This window comes from Rhipicephalus microplus, chromosome 8, assembly GCF_043290135.1.
Source record: "Rhipicephalus microplus isolate Deutch F79 chromosome 8, USDA_Rmic, whole genome shotgun sequence".
NCBI lineage: Eukaryota > Metazoa > Arthropoda > Arachnida > Ixodida > Ixodidae > Rhipicephalus > Rhipicephalus microplus.
The window spans coordinates 33,226,271-33,247,549 of NC_134707.1; the positions used below are offsets into that span (position 1 = coordinate 33,226,271).

At 42.3% G+C, this 21,279-nt stretch overlaps 2 protein-coding genes across 4 annotated transcripts in view; both read right to left on the minus strand.

The window, feature by feature from the left end:
• Positions 1-21,279, minus strand: part of LOC119185208 (uncharacterized) — a 72,746-nt gene that overhangs the window by 19,737 nt on the left and 31,730 nt on the right. For all 3 annotated transcript variants that reach the window (XM_075871481.1, XM_075871479.1, XM_075871480.1), the window contains exons 3-6: positions 20,907-21,031; positions 18,471-18,542; positions 18,278-18,408; positions 776-822 (exon numbers count right to left, since the gene is read on the minus strand). In XM_075871481.1, coding sequence (XP_075727596.1) covers positions 776-822; positions 18,278-18,408; positions 18,471-18,542; positions 20,907-21,031 — 375 coding nt within the window. The remainder of the gene's footprint in view (positions 1-775; positions 823-18,277; positions 18,409-18,470; positions 18,543-20,906; positions 21,032-21,279) is intronic.
• LOC142768919 (uncharacterized) lies at positions 10,440-18,101 on the minus strand. Its single transcript, XM_075871478.1, has 2 exons — positions 16,771-18,101; positions 10,440-14,059 (listed from the first exon to the last, which is right to left on the minus strand). The coding sequence occupies exons 1-2, from the start codon at positions 17,963-17,965 to the stop codon at positions 14,028-14,030; spliced, it is 1,227 nt and encodes a 408-aa protein (XP_075727593.1). The 5' UTR covers positions 17,966-18,101; the 3' UTR covers positions 10,440-14,027.

The following is a 21,279-nucleotide window of genomic DNA, read 5'->3' on the forward strand; positions in this document are numbered from 1 at the left end:
ATGGATGGATGGATGGATGAATAAATGGATGGATGGATGGATGAATGAATAAATGAATGAATGAATGAATGGATGGATGGATGGATGGATGGATGGATGGATGGATGGATGGATGGATGGATGGATGGATGGATGGATGGATGGATGGATGGATGGATGGATGGATGGATGAATAAATGGATGGATGGATGGATGAATGAATAAATGAATGAATGAATGAATGGATGGATGGATGGATGGATGGATGGATGGATGGATGGATGGATGGATGGATGGATGGATGGATGGATGGATGGATGGATGGGTGGGTGGGTGGATGGATGGATGGATGGATGGATGGATGGATGGATGGATGGATGGATGGATGGATGGATGGATGGATGGATGGGCGGGCGGGTGGGCGGGCGGACGGACGGACGGACGAACGGATGGATGGAACTACAGTTTTTTTGGTTTGGTAAAATACTCGTTGAGTTCAATAAATATATTAGATGTGTGCTAGACCGACTTTGTAGACAAAAAAATATTCTCACTTGCAATTTTGGCGTCATTGTCAGCACACACTAAAATTCTACATTTCTATATCTAAGTTCGGCAACAAATCATGATGTCCGTGGGCCGTACGTGATATAATCCTCATTGAGAAGCGCCTAAAAAAGTCTTACTTCACGAAAATTTTTTGAAGTGTAAAACACGCCTTCTACTAATTTTCAACCCAGAATACAACTATTAAGGTGACTGCCTGCATTTCATAACTTAATGATGAAAACCATACCATTGACAATTACTTGCCTCCAGTCAACATAACCATACATAGTCCGTCTGAAATAAAAGAACAAAAGAAGCAGTAAGTTGGGCTCTGGCACGTTCTAATGATTTTCCTCGCCATGGCTGGTTACTTCAAGTACAAAAAATGAGACATTTTTTCTTGCTGCCTTCACGGTTTATTGTAGTATGTATGTTTTTGATACATTCTGCTCTTTTAAAAGGTCCTTTGTTTACAGAGCTTAATGTACTAAAGCAAAGCAGGCTGTAGGGCAGGCCATGAAAACGTGTTAGGGTTCATTGTTACCAGCTTGAGATGTTTTGCGCGCACTAGCATCTGGCGATAACTACACGCGGCTGTATAGTTTGGCTTCCATCAAAATGCTAGCGTCGACGCAGACAATGAACCTGCGTCCTTGGCGTTAGCAGCTGAGCACCATAACTACTGGACAGCCAATGTGGCTTAATTTGAAAATTTTAGTTTTCGAGAGCCCTTATGCTTCTAAATCTAGAGCAGCGGCAAGCGCGAATGTTTATTTACGAGAAGGTAGGTGTACATGGCGGCTTTCACATTTACAACTTGACAAAGACAAAAAATGGCTATTTTGCATAAACTAGGTGTAAATTGCATATTTGTTTCGAACTCAAAAAGTTAGTGTCAGAAAGTCATAGACAACATACAAGCAAATTTGTGAAACTATTTTTGACTATGCTTCACAGGAGGGCAAATAAAGCACGTATCCCTTGAGATTTTACGTAAACGCTGAATAACTGAAGAGTGAGTACGTGCCATAGAAATGGCAGCCGGGTTACAGTCTCATAAAATCACAAATGTATTCTCTTAAACCTAGAAAAAAATCAATGTCACAAACGTAAACAGAAAGACTTTATTAATGTATTAGCACATGTTTAAGTTACCGCAAAGAAATATTAGCACTTCCAAAGGGCAATACCAACTTCAACTTTATCATTTCTTCTAGTAGGATCTAAAAACATCCTCCGGGGCTAAAACCAGCTGTCAGCAGCTTGACTGTGCCCAGGAGGCGTTGCTCATGAAAGTGCTGGAACATAAATATTTTAGTACAACACGAATTTGACCCTCAGATGCTTGATTAAAGGATATTTGACAATCAATGGTACACATATTTGCCTAAATATTAAAGCGTTCAAACAAAACACGTTCATTTTGATTTACATCGTTATACACGAATATGCCGTGCCTATGCTTACATTTTAGCGAAATATTTCTTTTGCGAAACAATTTAGCAATCTCACAACGAATTTTATTATCTCGTCCTATCTCGCGAGCTAGTTTGAGAGCGTAGAGTTTCCGACAAAATGTGTTTGAGGTAGTGCTGCTTATATTCGGTGCAAAAACGTGGTACAAACTGAGGTTTGGGGTCCTTTAGATGCATAGGTGTGTCGTGGTGTTTCAAGGTTGCTACTGATGTGATATTGTTGAGAGGTTTTAAGAAAATATAGACATCGAAGGTTATTCCTTACGAAAATACCGTATATGAACCTATATAAAAATCCTCATATATGGGCCTTCGGTAACCTTATATTCCTAATTCCTGATATAGCCGTATATAGGACTTATACAACCTGATATTTCTTATCTCATATACCCATATATGGATGTTGCTGTATAAGGGCAGATATGGCAATCATATATATATATATATATATATATATATATATATATATATATATATATATATATATATATATATATAGATGTAAGGTTAAACATCGGCTTATGTGAATAGATTTATATATAGCTGTTCAGATTATTCATCTACATTACGTCAGCCTGTGTCGCCTGCATAAGTTATAGCCCCACAAGGCATTCTACATCTAACAATACTGCCGTTTGTTGAATGGTCTGCGTGCAGTCACCATCTTTGTCAAAACAAAAGTTGTACGTATCATCTCAACATTTTTATTCGTGTTATTCTCACTAATTCTCAAGTTATTCTCAAGAAATTATTCCTAAAATGTAACTTGGGAAATTAATAAAGTTTTTGGTGGGGGCATGTCACTGTTGGTCCACTTTTCCCGAAGAGATACATAGATTGTGTTTAAACTTATTGCTTATTCATTGGCACTTTATTTACTTATAGTATTATTCACAGCGCCTATTGACATAACACTGTTGGACCGTTTACAAAAATTGTAATAAAAAAGGCACATAGTAGGCTAAACAAATCAAGGTCGACTTAATCACAATCCACAACACAAAAACATGTACCAATAAACAAATGCAACACATTCAAGAAAAATGTCAACACACTCATTTTAACATAGCCTAAAACAAATCATTCGAGATGGTAGAGGCAATGCTGGTTGGTTTCAAACTCTAAATGTTTTAATAAAAAATCATATTCATATACGTCAGTTTTGCCTGTGATTTCTCCTACCCTGAACGTGCGGCCAACGTGGTCTCAGACATAGTTTAGTGCAAGTAAATATTTCGCTTTGTTGATTCCGACTTCACCATTACAAATATCATGAAAAACCTTCAATCGCAATTCGAGTTTCGTTAAGAGATCTTTCAGTGTTTTTATTTCAAACTCTTCTGGCGTGTCAACCGATCCTCCATAATGAGTCCAAAACTAATATTGTCTTGCTGTTGACCGTATGACCCGCGTGTGCATCGAATAATTCAAAGCACTTGATAATCAACTTTTATGCAGTTCGGTCAAAAGCGATTTGTATGCATGCAAGCTTGTGAATGACCTATTGCGTGACTGCTAAAGTTAGTGTATATAGGTCTCTGTACGCGTAGAAACGGAGGCTTTTAGCATTATTTCTTGCCAATGGGTCACTAAAGATGTCTTTTGTACACGTAATCCACTTTCCGTTCTACCAATACATCATCTATAACGCAACAGCGGTAAACAGCTCACTCAGCGGAAATTCCAGCATAGGAGTCAGTGCTCCTGAGTGAAAAATCGTCTTGTTCATTACCGAAAATTGACGAAAAATAATGACAATTTTAGAATCTGCGTGATGATCGAAACCATGCAGGCCATTTGCATGGCAAGTGCTCTACTACACATCTATGTATCTGCTTGGAAAGTATGAATAACTTCATCTGGTTTGAAATGCAGGAAAAAGAACTGGCGTGTTTAACTAACACATGCATAGTGTATACAGATTTCACAGCACATGTATTATCACAGCAATATTGCATGATACAAGCGTTCATTGCTGTCGATCAATACACGTTGTTACCACAATTACCTACACGCGAATCATTAAAAAAGGCACACACGTTACTGCGCGTATTCCTTCAAGACTGTGTAGTTGCATAACAAGTTTTAAAGCCTTTTACGCACATAATATTGAGAAGTACGGTCTGCTGGGTGAGTCGGAAATTCACCTTAGTATAACTGTCAGTTTAAGACCACGAATAAACAGAATGGAAAAGAGGACAAGCACTTTTAGTCATGCAATCAAAAAATAAAAAAAACAACGCATGCGTGTGCAGGCAAAAAGTACACCCATAGCACCTCGTGAACACAGAGTAAAAGAAGATATATTATCTCAGAACATAATTCAGAAAAGCAAACTTTTTATCGTGCAGCCAAACTGAAGGCTGGCTGACGCATTGTTCTCCTCTTTTTCTTAAATGAAAGGCTTCCGTCAACTCACGAGTTAAGGAATTGTTAGATCGAAAAAAGCACTTCAGTATCCTGGAAAACAGGATAGCAACAGCACCCTCTGCAATGAGCCTCGAGATGCGATGCTCCCTAGGATTTCAAAGAAGAATCGTGCTCTCTAAGCGAACGTTGATGCACCCTCCCGACTGACCTATTTTCACTTTACCACAGCTAAAAGGAGTTATGAAAAAAGCCCATTGCGCAGTCCATGAACCTTTTTCTGTGTTTCATGCGACATTGCGGAAACTCTCTGTGCATGCGCGAACAAATAGACTGCAGTTTGCTTTTGTTGAGAAAAAAACATCGACTTTATATTCATTACCGAGTTGCTTAAGTTCATGCGATGTTTTATGAAGGTGAGGAATTAATGCTATCCTCCTACCTTTCTACTCTCATCAAGACGCCCCGAGTGGTTCTCGTGAAATTTAAATTTTTTACTCATGTTGTTACACATGGACGTGATGACATCATCAGGATACCCTGCTTGTACTAGTTTCCTTGCTTGACTGTCAAAGCTCATTTTCATTAGGTGTTGGCGAGAATTTTTCAGAGCAAAACCCAAACTCGTAGTAATGATTTTTCTCGTCACTAGCTAGGAATAGCTCGACCTGTCATTGAGTACAAGTATTACGAATCTAGCACAATAATACCAGCAAACATGCTGGGGTTCAAAGACCAAGCTAAGATCTCATAATTGCAGTGGCTTTAGACGCGGCAACCCTGAAGAAAAGTTTAGTTTTTTGCCTGCTTCTTTAAAAACCTTGAAAATATTCACATCGCGCGTAAAATCTGAGGACGTCCGTCAAAACACACAAGTCAGAAATGCATTTTAGGGCGATTTTGTCTGAAAGAGACACGTGGCAAAACGTGGTTTGGAGATACCTGCAAAGCATTTTAGAAACTCTTTCTAACCCGGATCATTTTCTTGTCAGTAATTCTGAAGTGGTGGTACAGTTTATGAGCACTGGTAGCTCTAGCAACTGTAGTGCTCTCAGTATAGACATTGTGGACTTTTATTATTCGATACATCAAGATGAGGTGTTATTTAGCATTCAAAGCTGTATCGCGCAGAATAACGATGAATTGTCTTTTTGTCTAAAGTGTGGAACTTCAGTATCAAGTTTTCTAGAATTACTTAGCTTCTACTTGAAGTCAACTTTTGTGGCTTGGGGTGGTAATCTTTATGTCCAGAGATCAGGAATATGCTTGGCTCTTCAGTAGCTCCGATTTTATGCGAAATTTTTCTGGGAAAGATTGATGTGGCACTTCAAAAGCATCTGTCAGGACTCCTGGTTCAAGTATTAAGATACGTCGACGACTTTCTTGTGTACACTACGTCCTCAGATTTTACGTGAGATGTGAATAAGTTGACGCGTCTAAAGCTACTGCAATTTCTAGATCCTAACTTGTTCTTCAAACCCCAGCATGTTTGCTGGTATTATTGTCCTAGATCCGTAAAGCCTATGCTCAATTACAGGTCTAGCCACTTTAAGGTGGGGAAGAGAAAAGTTGTTACTACGAGTTTGGATTTTGCTCTAAAGAATTTCTGCCAACACTGAATGAAAATGAGCTTTGACAGTCAAGTAACGAAAACAGTACAACCAGGGTATCCAAATGATGTCATCACGTCCGTGTGTAACAACATGACTAAGAAAAAAACTTCGGTGGAAACCACTCGGGGCATCCTGATGAGAGTAGAAAAGGTAGGAGGATAGCAGTAATTCGTTACCTTCATAAGACATCGCATGAACTTAAGCAACTCGGTAGTACATATAAAGTAAATATGCTTTTCCAGCCAAAAGCAAACTGCAGTCTATTTGTTCGCGCACGCGCAAAAAGTTTCTGCAATGTCACATGAAACACAGCAGAAGGTTCATAGACTGCGCAGTGGGCGTTGTTTACATGACTCCTTTTAGCTGTGGTAAAGTGTACATTTATAGGTCAGTCGGGAGGGTGTATCAATGTTCGTCTTACAGAGCACGATTGTTCTTTTAAATCCTTGGGAGCATTGCATCTCGCGCCTCACTGCAGAATATGGTTGCTATCCTCTTTTTCAAGATACCGAAGTGGTTTTTCGATCTAACAATCAACTCGTGAGTTATTGGAAGCCTTTCACATAATAAAAAGAGGGGAAAATGCGTCAGCCAGCCTTTGGTTTTGCTGCACGATATAAAGTTTGCTTTTATAGATTATGTTCCGAGATAATCTTCTTTTACTTTCTGTACTCAAGGTGCCATGGTTATACTTTTTGCCTGCACACGCATGCGTTGTTTTTTATTTTTTGATTGCCTGACTAAATAATCTTCCATTTCTAATAAACCGTTTAGTTGCGAGAAAGCGCTCATCCTCTCTTTCTTTCTGTTTATTCGTGCGCTAGAACTGACAGTTTTACCATGCTTTTCCAACTGGTGCAACTTTCGATTCTGTTGCAATTCATCCTTAACTGAGTTGCATGAAAAAAAATGAAGCACAAAAGAAAGACACCTGGACAAAGCGCAAGCTGACAACTGAAACTCTATTGGAGAAAACATACATATATATGCGGTCACAAGAACGTGTGGGGTGAAAAAAAATAATTAGATTAGCAGACATCTAATCAATTTTTTCCCGTGCGGACATCATGCTGTGTACGGCACTCCACTGTCGTGTGGGTTAGTGCTATTTTCAATTCAATATTATAATTATGGATCACAAAGCTTCTCTAAAGAGACAACCATGCTCGAACCTATCATCGTATTATAGAGAGTGTGGTAGTGCACCATCGCTTGATGATACGGTTGTTAAAACTAGATTCAGGGACAAGGTAGCACGTCAAAACAAAGAAGGGTATCTCATCTACAAAGCTAGTGATTCATGTGTCGCGCTACCCTCGGGAGTGTTGCTTGCCGCTGAGGCAGCTTTTCAGAAATATAATCATTATTACGATCTTTCTGCTCATCTAATCACTTTCTTATACCGCGCGTGTTCTCGTAAGCGCATATACATGTCTATTTTCTCCAATGAAGTTTTATTTGTTAGTGTGCGCTGTGTCCAGGTGTCCTTCTTTTGTACTTCAATTTTTTAGCGCAACTCTGGTGAGATAACATAATATTGCTTGTGATTCAAGCGATGTAACCCTTTTTTTACACAGAATGCAGCCATGAGCGAATCTTTTATTGAGAAAATGCACTTTCAACTTTCTCAATTACACAGCACTATTCCACAATTAAAATTGTTCAAGTAGCATAATACAATAAAAAGTACACACTGAGTGGTTTTACTATGCACAAGAGACAGGATATTGATATCGCCTTCAACTCTGAAAAAGGAGCTTATCGGACGCCCAGTTTTTTTACACAGTAGCGAACCCTAATGCATCAGGCGAGTTTATTTGTCGGATTGCCTAAAATTATGTACAGTGCTCAGGGATTAAAACGTGACATCACATTATTTTGTGTAATTATGTATACGGGTATGTGCAATTTCTCAACATAACTACGCAATGTTGCGACATCTGTAATGGTAATGTTGGCTGTGATAGACGCATTTCAGTCAAAATTACGCTTATGTGATCCAAACTGTAGATTGTGGAAACAAAATATGGGCTATTTCCTAAGTTGTCTCGTTTCGATCCCTGAGCACTATACCCTGCTTCGAAGAACCAAACTATCAAAACAGTTTCACTACGCGTCCTTATCGAAACATGCGTGATTTTAAAAACAAGGTGAAAGTAGGCGATGAAACACAAATTAAAACGTGGGCTCATAGATCTCATGACACCGTTGGAGAAAGATATGCAATTGTTTTTCATTTGTAATTGAGAAAGTTCTAATTTATCCTTGGCAATTCTTCAAGCGTTAAAACGAGAAAAATGCAAGCCGAATATATTTACATCAATATTTTTAGGAAAAAACAATAGCAAGAAACCCATATTTTGCTGGTGTAACGTTTCAGACAAAATAGAGCCCTGTCTGGAAGGAATAGAAAAAAGAAGCTTTTGTTGTATCGCTTAAACAAAACAGCTTACTTACGTAACCACGAATACTATGAAGTTATATACTCACGAAGCATGCAATGTGCTATGTTTTTTAGTTACCATATATTTACGAACAACTTGTGATGGTAATAAAAATGATAAACTTACCTTCATATTTAATTCGAGACTTGTCTTTCACGTAGCCTGTTAATCCAGACAACCTATTCATGTCTTAAGGCCACCACGTCCATTCGTACTGCTTTTGGGAGAAGTTGTGAAGACAAGCTTGCCCGCAAGCATGGGTGTCATTTTTTTCTCGCACGAAAAGTTGACTTTAGCCAATTAAGTGACCTATACATGCACACGCACACAAATATACTTCCACGTTTGTCCACAATCGCACCACGTACACTGGATTTCTGAGAGCTGCGTAAGTATCTTGTGTAAATTGCAGCAGTTGACAAACACGAATTAAGGGCAAATAAATGAAAAGTGGCACAATCTGCACCGCACCCGTAACTTCGGCGAGCGAAGAAGGAATAATGGCACAGATATATACACTGCAGGCTTGACAGTGTAACCTACATCACCCTTGAGATCAATGATTTAAACGCTGTTCACTGGAACTAAATTATCTCACGCTTATTGGCGAACGAACTTTCATTCGTTCACAATAATTGACACAATAATATTAGCATACGACTGAATCTTTGCGCGAACTATTTTCTTCGTCGTTACTGGAAACGGGCTGCGGCACTTCTTGTCTGCTGTGTGGACTGCTTCTGTGTTCAGAAAACGATCCCCGAATTTTTCACCCCTGGACTGGCTCCCTTCCACAATCTTTACTGCGTGCATTATTTGCAAACTTGCAAGCAGCTGCTGTGCAGTCAGGTGAGTTTTTTTGGGACAATGAAGCTCTGTTCTCCCTGCGGGCCCAGAAATATGCAGGTGTATGACATTTGAGACAGCTATTCGGTGAAGCTGCAGTCACTGCATCGCGTACGCTGGCTACCAAGAGGCGTTCAAGCCGGATTTCCATTTTATTTATTAAGAATTTATATCATTAACAATAAGATTCAATCAACAAATCATCAATCAATTATTTATTTAATGTATTCAGAAACAATCATATGGTCTTTTGTGATAGCGCACGCAAGAATAAAAGAATAATAAAAACAGTTCATTATAAACTGTCCACAGAAAATCAAATCAATAAAAAGTGGGAAAAAACACGCAGACAAAAGAAATCAAAGCAAACTGGTAACAAAATATAAAAGAGAAGATTTTTCATGAAAATGGACTGAAAAATATTGCGGAATATACACAACTGTGTGGAAGGCTTCCTGAAAGACGGAAAACGGAAGAATCTGTACATGTGCAAATCTATGTTAGGACAGGGCAAGCCTCATTGATAAAATAAAATGACTGTGGACTATGACAAACATAAGGGATCAAGAACGTTAACGTTAGAGAGACTCGGCATTCTGTGAAGTTTAGTGTGAAGAATCTGGCAGGTACGTGCAACTGTCGATTCTCTCTGGATATCTTACGCGGAATTTGAAAATTATTACAAGGGAGAAGAGCAGAATATCTTACCCTGAACGAGCTTGTAAAAAAATAACAGCTCAGCGCGGTTTTGTCGGCCGTTAAGTGATGGCAAAGACAATATTCTAGCAGTGTTGAAAAGTGTAGTCAAACGATGGGTGTATATGCTTGTGATTTTTTCTTGACTCGTTCAGTGGTGTTACTGCTGAACCTTGCAAGTCCATTTCAGATCAAATATGCATATATACTGAAGTTGACAAAGACATATCGCGGTGTGCAATTTCTAGAAGGCTATAGGAGAACTAAATTCTCGAGAGATATTATGTCAACAAAGAGAGAGCGAAGGCCTCGAATGGCAGCACTTTTACTACGAGTAGAAAAAATTTAGCATGATATCAAAAAGAACATCAAGATTACTGATCTCATAAACCTTACATAATGACACAGTATTGACAGAGTATGGAATTGACCCGTTGGACGTTTTGCCAGACACAACAACAACAACATTATTATTATTAATATTATTATTATTATTATTATTATTATTATTATTATTATTATTATTATTATTATTATTATTATTATTATTATTATTATTATTATTATTATTATTATTATTATTATTATTACACTCATAATCTCACATGGCCGAAAACATCTGGCCACATTGAAGCAAATGCTAGTGTCTGGGTGTGCATCAACCTCAATACGCGAGTGTGTGATTGCACAATTTCGTGAGTACACGTACCGGCATACATATTTTATAGGTAAATGCAGCCCGGTGTTAGTGTTGAAAATATATATTCGCAAGCAGTTCTAATTATCCCACGGCTGCACCGCGAAGGGCTGTTTACATAATGTAAAGTTTGGCTTAAGCATCATACCAGCCCTTATTCGCAAAATTTGGTCATACTAATTCTATTCGCAAGGTGCGAATTCTGACGAGGCACGTGCGACTTTGACCAAATATTGACATATCCCCAAAATAGACGTTTTGTAAATTTGGCAGGCTATGTTGAAGTTTGCAATAAAGCTTCAGCGTTTCAGTACATGGTCCAATAAATGTGCGTCATGTATACTGGTTGATTGATATCTGGGGTTTAACGTCCCAAAACCACTATATGATTATGAGAGACGCCGTAGTGGAGGGCTCTGGAAATTTAGACCACCTGGGGTTCTTTAACGTGCACCCAAATCTGAGCACACGGGCCTACAACATTTCCGCCTCCATCGGAAATGCAGCCGCCGCAGCCGGGATTTGAACCCGCGCCCTGCGGGTCAGCAGCCGAGTACCTTAGCCACTAGACCACCGCGGCGGGGCCATGTATACTGGTTGCAAACACTTTACCCAATAAATCATTCGCCAGTGCACTCATAAAATTTTTCATAAAATTACTATCTTCACAGCCAAGAACATTACACGTAGCCAAAAAAACGCAAGAGGCATTTGTGTGATAAATTAGCGCAACTTCCAACCTGAATTTAAGATATAAATGCCTGCGAGTTGCATTCCCATAGGTTTTTTTTTTATTCTTGAAGATACTTCATTTAACATCACACTGCTCTTAATATTATGGTAAATGGCAGCTGAAAGCTATCACGGATAAGGTAAACAAGATCAACTGAAATCTTGGTAAATGAGGGGGGCATATAGCCATCAAAACCTTCCAATAATTAGCAATTTTCTCCACTGATGTGCTGGATAAAAATGAACTGATATTACCATTTCTTGCTGCCACTCCCAACAATAGAATAAAGTAAACTATATAAGTTGCATGCTTGTCGTTATTACATAATCGTATACAGGATTGCTTGATGAGAATAGCGAGGTTCAGGAGCTTTAATACGTTTTGTGACCTGACATGATTCTTTCCTTGTAAAGATGTCTTCTCTCGTATACAATATTTACATCGTATTAATTGCAACCTACTGTTACAAACCTAAATTCCGTGAAAAGTTTAACTACAGGAATTCATGAATAGAGACAATTATCACGTACACAAAGCTGACATAACTTTTTGTTTGTTTATTAGCACTGCAAAAAACAATGTGTACTCAATACTCTTGTTGTTGTAAAAAATAGGCAGGTCGCTTTTGTGAACGGATTGTTATATACGACAATCCGCATAAAATTTTGTGATCGTGGTACTATATATACCTGGTTCATTTATATACCTATATATACCTGGTGCATCCCATATAAGGGAGCACTTTCACATGTAAGTATCTACTTGATATGTTATATATGGTGTGGCCGCGCCTTATAAGGCCGGATTTGGCTCCTTATATAAACCTACTACGGCATATATGGCTGTATATAACACCATATATGAATCGATTCTACCAGATATACATCCATATATGGTAAGTGGAAGCCCCATATGCTGACATATATGCTTTTATGTGGCCAGATATAACCCCTATACGTACCATTTGTGACATTTCTGTAAGGCATATGGCCACAGATTCTATCCGTTGCAAATTAGCAATGCTAGTGATAGCTGCAAAAGTTTGGCGATATTTGCCAGGTGTATTCTTCTCAGATATATCTGTTACGATTTTACGTGAAAGTGGCCTGCCAGGAAAACAGGCTTGCCAGGTCTTCTCCCAGGCAGAGGTCGATAATTAAGGCAGAAAATGTGCCAGATAAGCTCTACAGGTGTGATTACAAATTAAAATGTGGAACTGCTGTGCTCTCTTTACCTTTTCTTCACCCTTACTTTACTTTCTCTCCCATAGTTATAACACGCCGTATACATCTATGATTTATTTCTTCCTTTTCCGTACCTATTCTTCCCTTCCTAACCCACATCTCGCGTTACCGTCCCTTGTACACTATACTAAATTTCGCTATGCTATTTTCCTTTTTTCTCTCTCTTGAACTTCCCATTTTTTTCTCGATCTTGCTGTTTAATCGTCATACTTGCTTTGGTTGTCACATTTTCTGGTACTCTTTCTGCCATGCTTTTTATTTAATTATGAGTTTTTATCTTTTTGCCTCGTTTATCTGTACTGATTCTCTGGCCCATATGAGCTCATTTTACGCCAGACAATTCACAGCCTTCGCACCCACACTTCCGTTTCCCACCCCCTGCTATGTTATACTCTACCCGAATTTTCTACCCGACTATGTTATGCTCTAATGGCGTACCAGGATAGCCTTGGGGCTACGACGCTCCTCTCAAAATTTCAGTTCGTGAGTTTGAATATTCCCTCACCAACAGGTCTTGTTCTTCAATCTTTGTTTTTTATCTTGACCTCACCTATTCAGTTTATTGCCTTCGACGCCTAAAAATTCCGGTTCATGATGACCATAGTTTCTGTGGGCGACTAACAGAAATTCTGCGAAATTCGACAAATTCACTGCTAAAGAGGAATTCCTTTGCCTATTCAGAAAAAAATGAGAAAGAGAGCCTTGGCGTGTGTGCACCTGACTTGTTATATCTTTTTGTATCGTTTTTATATCGCGTATAGTGCGATTCTTTCTCCTATGGCTTTTGAATATATTTACGGGTGCCGGGAACGTGACCTTCTTCCATATCCTTCACAGCGAGACGCTTCTACTGCCAAAGACGATAGCGATGGCTTTAACGAACGCGCAGGCGAAGAACACCAATGAAGCCTTAGAAACCTGAACTGACAAATGGGCTAATTTAAAGAGCAAGTTGCCATATCATTCCCTTGTTATCACCGAAAAGTACGCAGTTAAGATGCATTGATTGGGGGGAAACACGGTATAAAGAAACGCGTGTGTCCACCACACCTCCCGTGGCCAACTTATGTATACATGCACATTTCTGTGCACACATCAGCACGGTTTTTTTTTTGCGAGCGATGCCTCGGACATTGAAATTATTGCTGTTTTTTTCTCTTGCAAACTTTGCGTAAAAATTTACACCTACAATTATTGTTCACACACAACGTCTTGACCTTTATATATATATATATATATATATATATATATATATTGTAACGTGGAGAAATAAGACAAAGAGACAACGCCTTTGCTGCAGGCCGGCTGTTCTTTTTCTGCTTCCTCTTCGTCGTCTTCCGTCTCTCCCAGGTATGCGCCGAGCACGATCGCCGCTTTGTCATCATTACACTCGGCCACGCTGCAGCTGGTCTACTCCTGTAAGAAAGACACAAACCAATGTCACGTTTGCCGCCGTATGCAGTTCTTCATCCGCGACACATGCACCGCAAAGTTATTCCGTTTTCTCTTGTCTCTGCGCGTATCAGAAGCTGTGGATCGTACTCGCCAAGTGTTATCTCCCAAGCGCTCAGAAATAATGTAAGGGCCGTCGTACTTTGGGTGCAGTTTGTTTGAAGACGATGGCGCACCTCGCTGTAGCCACACCTCATCACCTACACTGTATTTCGGCGCGGGACGGTGGCGTCGGTCGTAGTATCGCTTTTGTGCCTGTTGAGCATGCACAATCCTCCTACGCGCCTCCACACGGATATCGCGACAAAGTCTCTGGCGTGCAGCGGAACGCCCTACTTTAACGGGAGTGTCCAAACCGAACGTAGCATTCAGTTGCGGGAGCTGACCATAGACAATCTCGTAGGGGCAAATTCCTGTGGAGCTGTGTGCCGCCGTGTTCACTGCGTACGCAGCTGCTTGGAGATGATCATCCCAGTCGGCCTCACCTCGTTTGTGATTCTTACAGTACGGTGCGAGTCTAGCCTGGATAGTCTGGTTCGACCTTTCGGTCAGTCCGTTCGCCTGCGGATGGTATGCCGACGCGAAGTGATGGTCCACTCCAGCTTGTTGTAGGTAAGTGCGGAGCTCGCGACTGCGAAAGGTGGTCGACCGGTCGGAGATCAACTTGTTAGGAAGACCGTGTCGCCACTCGAAGCGATCTTTCAGGAATCGGATGACATGGCTAGCAGCAAGCGAAGGCACGGCCGCGACCTCTACGAACTTGGACAAGTAGTCCACAGCGAGTATAATGTAACGATTGCCCGCTGTCGTCATTGGAAGAGGCCCGATGTGATCTATGCCCAACGTGTGGAAAATTGTCTCTGGAGGCTTGATCGGCGTAAGAAGTCCATGTCGAGCTCCAGGACGTCGTTTGTGTTGCTGACAAATCTCGCAACTGGCAACGTATGAACGCACGCTTTTATCCATTTTCGGCCACCAAAAACGTTCTTGTGCCTTGCGTAAGGTGGCTCTGTAGCCAACATGGCCTCCCTCGGGAGTGTCATGGATGGCGCGTAGTACGCTCGATCTTAAGGTGTCAGGAATGACCAGGAGATGACACTCGGTGCTTTTATCGGCCCAGTGACGCCGATACAGCGTTCCATTACGTAAGACAAACTTGGCATTGCGTCCCGCATCGCCAATGGAGTCTATAACGGATGCGAGTCTTCCATCGGCTTGCTGAGCCTTGGTCACGTCCTGTTGAGAAAACAGGATCCAGGTTTCTCGATTTCGTGTGGAGAACTCCTCGATCGGATTTCGCGATAAAGCGTCCGCAAGCTGATTTTGTGCTCCAGCACGGTGACGGATGTCGTACGTATAGTCTTGGAGCCGAACAATCCATCGGGCAAACTTGTGCTTGAGGTGCTGCTTCTGGAACATCCACGCAATCGCGGAGTTGTCTGTTACTACCGTGAAGTGTCGGCCAAACAAGTAGTGGCGGAACTTTTCATCCACACTCCATACTACAGCCAAACACTCCAGTTCATTCGAATGATAATGCCGTTCTGCGTCCGATAGTTTACGACTGGCGTAGCAGATGACGTGCCCACGCCCACTCGAGTCACGTTGAAGTAAAACCGCCCCCAGGCCAATCTGACTCGCATCAGTATGGACTTCTGTCATCCAATCTTCATTAAAGTGGCAGAGCACCGGGCTATGTGTAAGCTGGTGTTTGAGGGTTTGGAAGGCGTTATCCTGCAAAGGACCCCACTGAAATTGGGCGTTTTTCTTCAGTAAGTCCGTGAGTGGAGCAGCAGTTGACGCAAAGCTCGGTACAAACTTGCGCAAGTATGACGCCATTCCTAGGAATACCTGGAGCTGTTTTATAGATGTTGGTGCAGGGTATTTGGCAACGGCGTCTATGCGTTCAGGCAAGGGTCGTACGCCATTATGAGATATCTGATAACCAAGATAAGATATTGTCGTCAACCCAAACTGGCACTTCTCGCGGTTAAGTCGAAAGCCGGTGTTGTATAGCCTCTGCAGAACCGTGTCGAGATTTTGTAGATGTTGTTTTTCTGTTTCCCCGATGACTAGAACGTCATCGAGGTACACGACGCAGGCACGGTCTATCAGTGTGCCTAACACTGTGTTCATGGCACGCTGAAAGGTGCTTGGAGCAGTTCGCAGACCGAACGGCATCCGATTAAACTCGTACAAGCCAGATGGTGTTCGGAAGGCCGTCTTAAACTTATCTTCTTCAGCCACGTTGATCTGCCAATACCCTGCTTTTAAATCTAGCGACGAAAAGAACCTCGCTTTTCGTACGGCGTCAATAGCGTCGTCAATGCGTGGCAGCGGGTACGAGTCTGGTATGGTGTGCTTGTTCAGCTCTCGGTAGTCAACACAGAATCGGAGATTGCCGTCCTTTTTACGGACTAGGACAACAGGTGCTGCCCACGGGCTAGAAGATGGCCTGATTATGCTTGCGGCAAGCATTTCTTGCACCTGCTGGTCAATTAATATCCGCTCTCGTTCGGCATATCTACGTAACGGTATGGACACCGGCGGATGATTGTCGGTAGTAATATGGTGCACTAGCACGCTAGTTCCGGGAAGCTGAGTAGTAGTATCAGCGAAGAGCGATGCGTGCCTCTCGAGTATTGCGGGAAGTGTAAGTGGCGTCGTCAGCTCACCTTGGGATTGCGCCGGAGGCACACTTGGAGCCACAGGATGGAGGTTGACGGTACTTCCTTCCACCGTGAGGCGCACTTCCCCGGAGAGCAGGTAGTCGGCCCCTAAAACCATGTCTGTGGGCAGGTCGTCGAAGACGGGCACCGAGGACAAAAACTTGCTGCCGGCCTCGGTGTTGAGTTGCAGGTTTAGGGCACCGACCGGTAGTACGTCGCCACCGAGACCCCGCAGTGGTGGCTCAGTCCAAGGCTGGAGAGGTTCGGAGGCGTGGCGGCGAAGCAACGCCGTACGTTGAGCTCCGGTATCAACGAGAGCTGTCAGTTCTCCGATGCCGTCGACGCGGACCTTGAGGGTTGGAAGTGGGCGTGATTGATATTGCATCGCTTGAGGTTGGCTTTGTGGGCAGCTTTTATACCCATGCCCGATGCGGCCACACGTATAGCATCCGCGTCTCGGTGAAGCTGGCTCCTTTGGGCCAACTGCAGCCGCCCGGCGATGAGACGTGTCCTGCAACTCCATTGCCTGGCGTACGAAAGTGGAGATGTGGACTGGGTGGTTGTAGGCGGACAAGACGGCTGCGTGCGTCGAGTCATGGATCCCGTCAATGATGTACTGCCTGGCTGCGGAGGAGGTCCACTGTATATCGCAAGCTTGTAAAAGGTCCAGCTTGTCGTAGATGTAAGTCGCGACGTCCTCGGTTGCACCTTGCCGGCGTGACCGCATGGTCATGAAACGGTCGTCGTAAGCGCTCGGAAGCGGCGCAAACGCGGACATCAGGGCCGCGCTCCATGTTTGCCATGTCGCGTATGTACTGCCTTGGAAACGATGCCACGCTTGGGCAGATCCTCGCAAACGTCCTTCAGCGACCGACTTCTTAATCGTGTCGCTCCACGAGTATTTAAGGGCAACCGAGTTTATCACGCTTACCCAGTTGGTAGGGTCATCCTTGAATCCATGAAAATATGGAATTTCGTTCTCGTTGAACGATCCAAAAGAGGCGCAGCCAAACCCGGATGTCTTGAGCTCTTGGGCGAACAGAGAGAAGCCTCGAGAAATGGCCTCGCTGCAGTCATGATGCGGTGCCGCCGTGGAGGCTTGGACGCCGTCCGTGATCGGTGGGGAGTTCGAGAGCACTCGTCCACTTCGAAGTGTAGTGGACGCAGGGATATCGGGGTCAGTAGTTCGCGACTGCGCCATTGTAACGTGGAGAAATAAGACAAAGAGACAACGCCTTTGCTGCAGGCCGGCTGTTCTTTTTCTGCTTCCTCTTCGTCGTCTTCCGTCTCTCCCAGGTATGCGCCGAGCACGATCGCCGCTTTGTCATCATTACAATATATATATATATATATATATATATATATATATATATATATATATATATATATATATATATATATATATATATATATATATAATATAACATCTCCAAAGTTAAAGGCTGTTTTTTTCAGGAGGCTAAATGATATCAGCTTGACAAAGTAGGAAACTTATGCTTGAATGAATGCTTACCCGATAAATACGAGAACGACATCGGCTACTAAGTTAATATTTGTAATATAGGTGTAATAAGCAGCTTCTGCAGACACCTTAGTGGAGACGAGTTCACTTCCATCTACGGGTATCCTGTAAGGATCCATGCGCTGCATGTGCATTAGGTCATGTATTATGTTTTTGAATATGGGAACTTTGCGACTGTACTTACCGCATCTGTAGCATGAAATCCCGTGATTACGAGTGAACCAGGGCGTGGAAGCTGTTTTAGTATAAAGTTAAGCTGGTAAAAAAAGAAGACATGTCTTTATAGTAGTCAATTCTTTGCAAAGACGTGCACTGTCTTTTAACTTATTCATGCAAACAGGGGTCACTCAATTTATTGCTACGTATTCAGTATTTTGAGCCATTCACTTCATTACTTTTAGATAATAAGGGGGGATCTCAGGTGTCAAAAATATGAGTTTTCAAATCTATTGAACCTCAAGACGGCTAAAACAAATAAGACATCTGAAAGAGAAGAGCAGCATTGTTTCACTACTGCTGAAGCCGATTTCTGTAGAGCACCCGGTGCAAAAACAGCTGACTAACCACACTTCGATGAGCTGAGCCACCTGGCTGCATAATTACAGAGGCCTATTCTTCTTCTGAACTTTAAACGAACCTTTAGGGCAGAAATGATGTTGTAACAATAAGAAGTTTGGGTGCACACTACAGGATTTTCTTTTTATAGGGGCGAAGCTTCTTATGTTGTGGGTTGTTCCCTCGTCTGTAGTAGTAGTGGTATGTATCCACCCCCAGTTAATGAATTGCTAAATGGTAGGGGTTGTGTTTATATGTCCTTGGAAATATTCTCACTAGATTACATTAGGGGTTTTCGTATAGTTGACAGATGGGTGGACAGAAGACAGACAGTCCGACAGACTGAGAGACAAACAGAAAGTCCGACAGACTGAGAGACAGACAGAAAGTACGACCAACAGACAGACAGACAGACAGACAGACAGACAGACAGACAGACAGACAGACAGACAGGCAGGCAGGCAGGCAGGCAGGCAGACAGGCAGGCAGGCAGGCAGGCAGGCAGGCAGGCAGGCAGGCAGGCAGGCTGGCAGGCCGGCAGCCTCTCCACCCGCGGGAATGCTGCGAATATTTTCCCTTACTTTTTTGGGTGCATCTTTGAATGCTACGTCTTCAAGATTACTATAAGAGCTCTGGTGAATGCACTCTCCTGTGGCACCACTTATTAGGCCACCAACACAGCTACGTTCTTGAAATTATCAAGGAAGCAATACCGCTAGCACATACCTAAAATGATGAGAGACCAGTCGACAGAAAGCATAACCATCATTGAATGTACCACTTTCAACTCATGTAATCTTTCTTGTGTACACGAGATGTGTTTAAAAAGATTCTATAGTTGGTTCGCAGAAAGAGACAAAAGGATGAAAATTTTCGGATTTGGTAACGTCAGAGACTCGTCAATCAGGTTGTGGGAACGCCCAGCAGAATCCGTCGGCGTCCATGCCCCACAAAGGCCATGGGCAGCAGCATTCGGGCTGCACTCAGTCAGTTTGCTCCAGCCAGTTTGCTCTAGCGGAGAACCGGTCAAGTCAATATCTATCTCATCTTCGCGAAGATTACTTCGTGAGCGTGCTGCTGCATCACAACGTCGTCTTGCTCTTAAGTCGAATGTATAGATTTTTCGTTACTGCAGCACAATCAATACAGCCACTCGTGCTTCTCCGTCTGGGCTTCGGTAGATCAGAGCAGCTCTTATGGCTGCCCAAGACTATCGCACCGTCAGGAAGGTGGACATCTATGAGTAACAGAATAGCCAACATGACACCACCTTTCCCATGAACGTCATCCAAACCCAAACCCTGTGGCGTCTAGGCTGCGACTTGCAAAGAGCACCAACTATCTCCTCCTCTTCTGCCTCGTCCCTCAGGTAGTCCTTCCGTAAACTTTCGAGCATGTTTATTGTTTTCCTACGTAAACCCGTCTTGAACACGTGCAACTATGTCAATGACGCATGAAGCACCACCGACCTTCGCCTTTGAACTCTTCATTTTCAGAGTTTATGACGAGTACATCTTCGGCGATGCTTTCTTCGTTGTCCCGAAAATGTTTGTCCCGTATCCGGTTCCTATGCGAGGGAAAACAAAGGAGTTCCTTGATGCCAGGTCAGATGAATGAGAAAGGCGGGCCCAGTTTTGGGATTCAAAAGAGGCTGCATGCGTCACCGTTATGTGCGTTGAGTGAGCCGGACCTCCTTGACTGGTGTTGTCAGCTTTGTTTCGGGAGCCAATTCTTCGTTATAGAGATACAAAATATTGCAATCTGTTCCAGTCATTAAAGTAATAATGATGTCGGTCACCCACACTGAAGCTAATGTCAAGCGAGAATTGTGACCCTTGCCGGTATAATTATTCAGATACATAGTGATCTTTTTTTCTGTCACATTTGCCGCCTAAATAGTGTAACTAGCCGCCAATTTCTTGCATTAATTCAAGACAGTGCCAAATAGATCCCTTAACACGAAAATTAGTCAATAACCTGTTCTCTAAAAAAAGTGGCCTTCAGTGTTAACGTTCAGAAGAGTTACTCATGAAAACTGCTGCAGTCATAGGCATTGTATACTTGCCTGCCTAGATAACTGAAGCAGATACATCTGCACTGTGTTTCCTGCCTCTTTTATGTGCCTATTTAATACGCTGTCGACAACGACGTATGCCTCAATTGTGAAACCAACTTGCTGTTGCGTGCATTCTGTAAATGCAAAAAAAAGATTAGCGTTACTGAATGTGAACGAAACGTGATTGCAATAATTAATAATTTCAACCACATTCTCAACCGCGGCATTGTAATTGTTTTTAAGACGTTAGCACTAACCCCGCAGACCCATACCCATTTGTCTCCTCAAAACTATCTGCTGTTTTATTCATACGTTGAATGCCCACTTAGCAAGTATGTTCATATTTTCGAAACCGTAATTATATAAAATATTTCATGGGAGA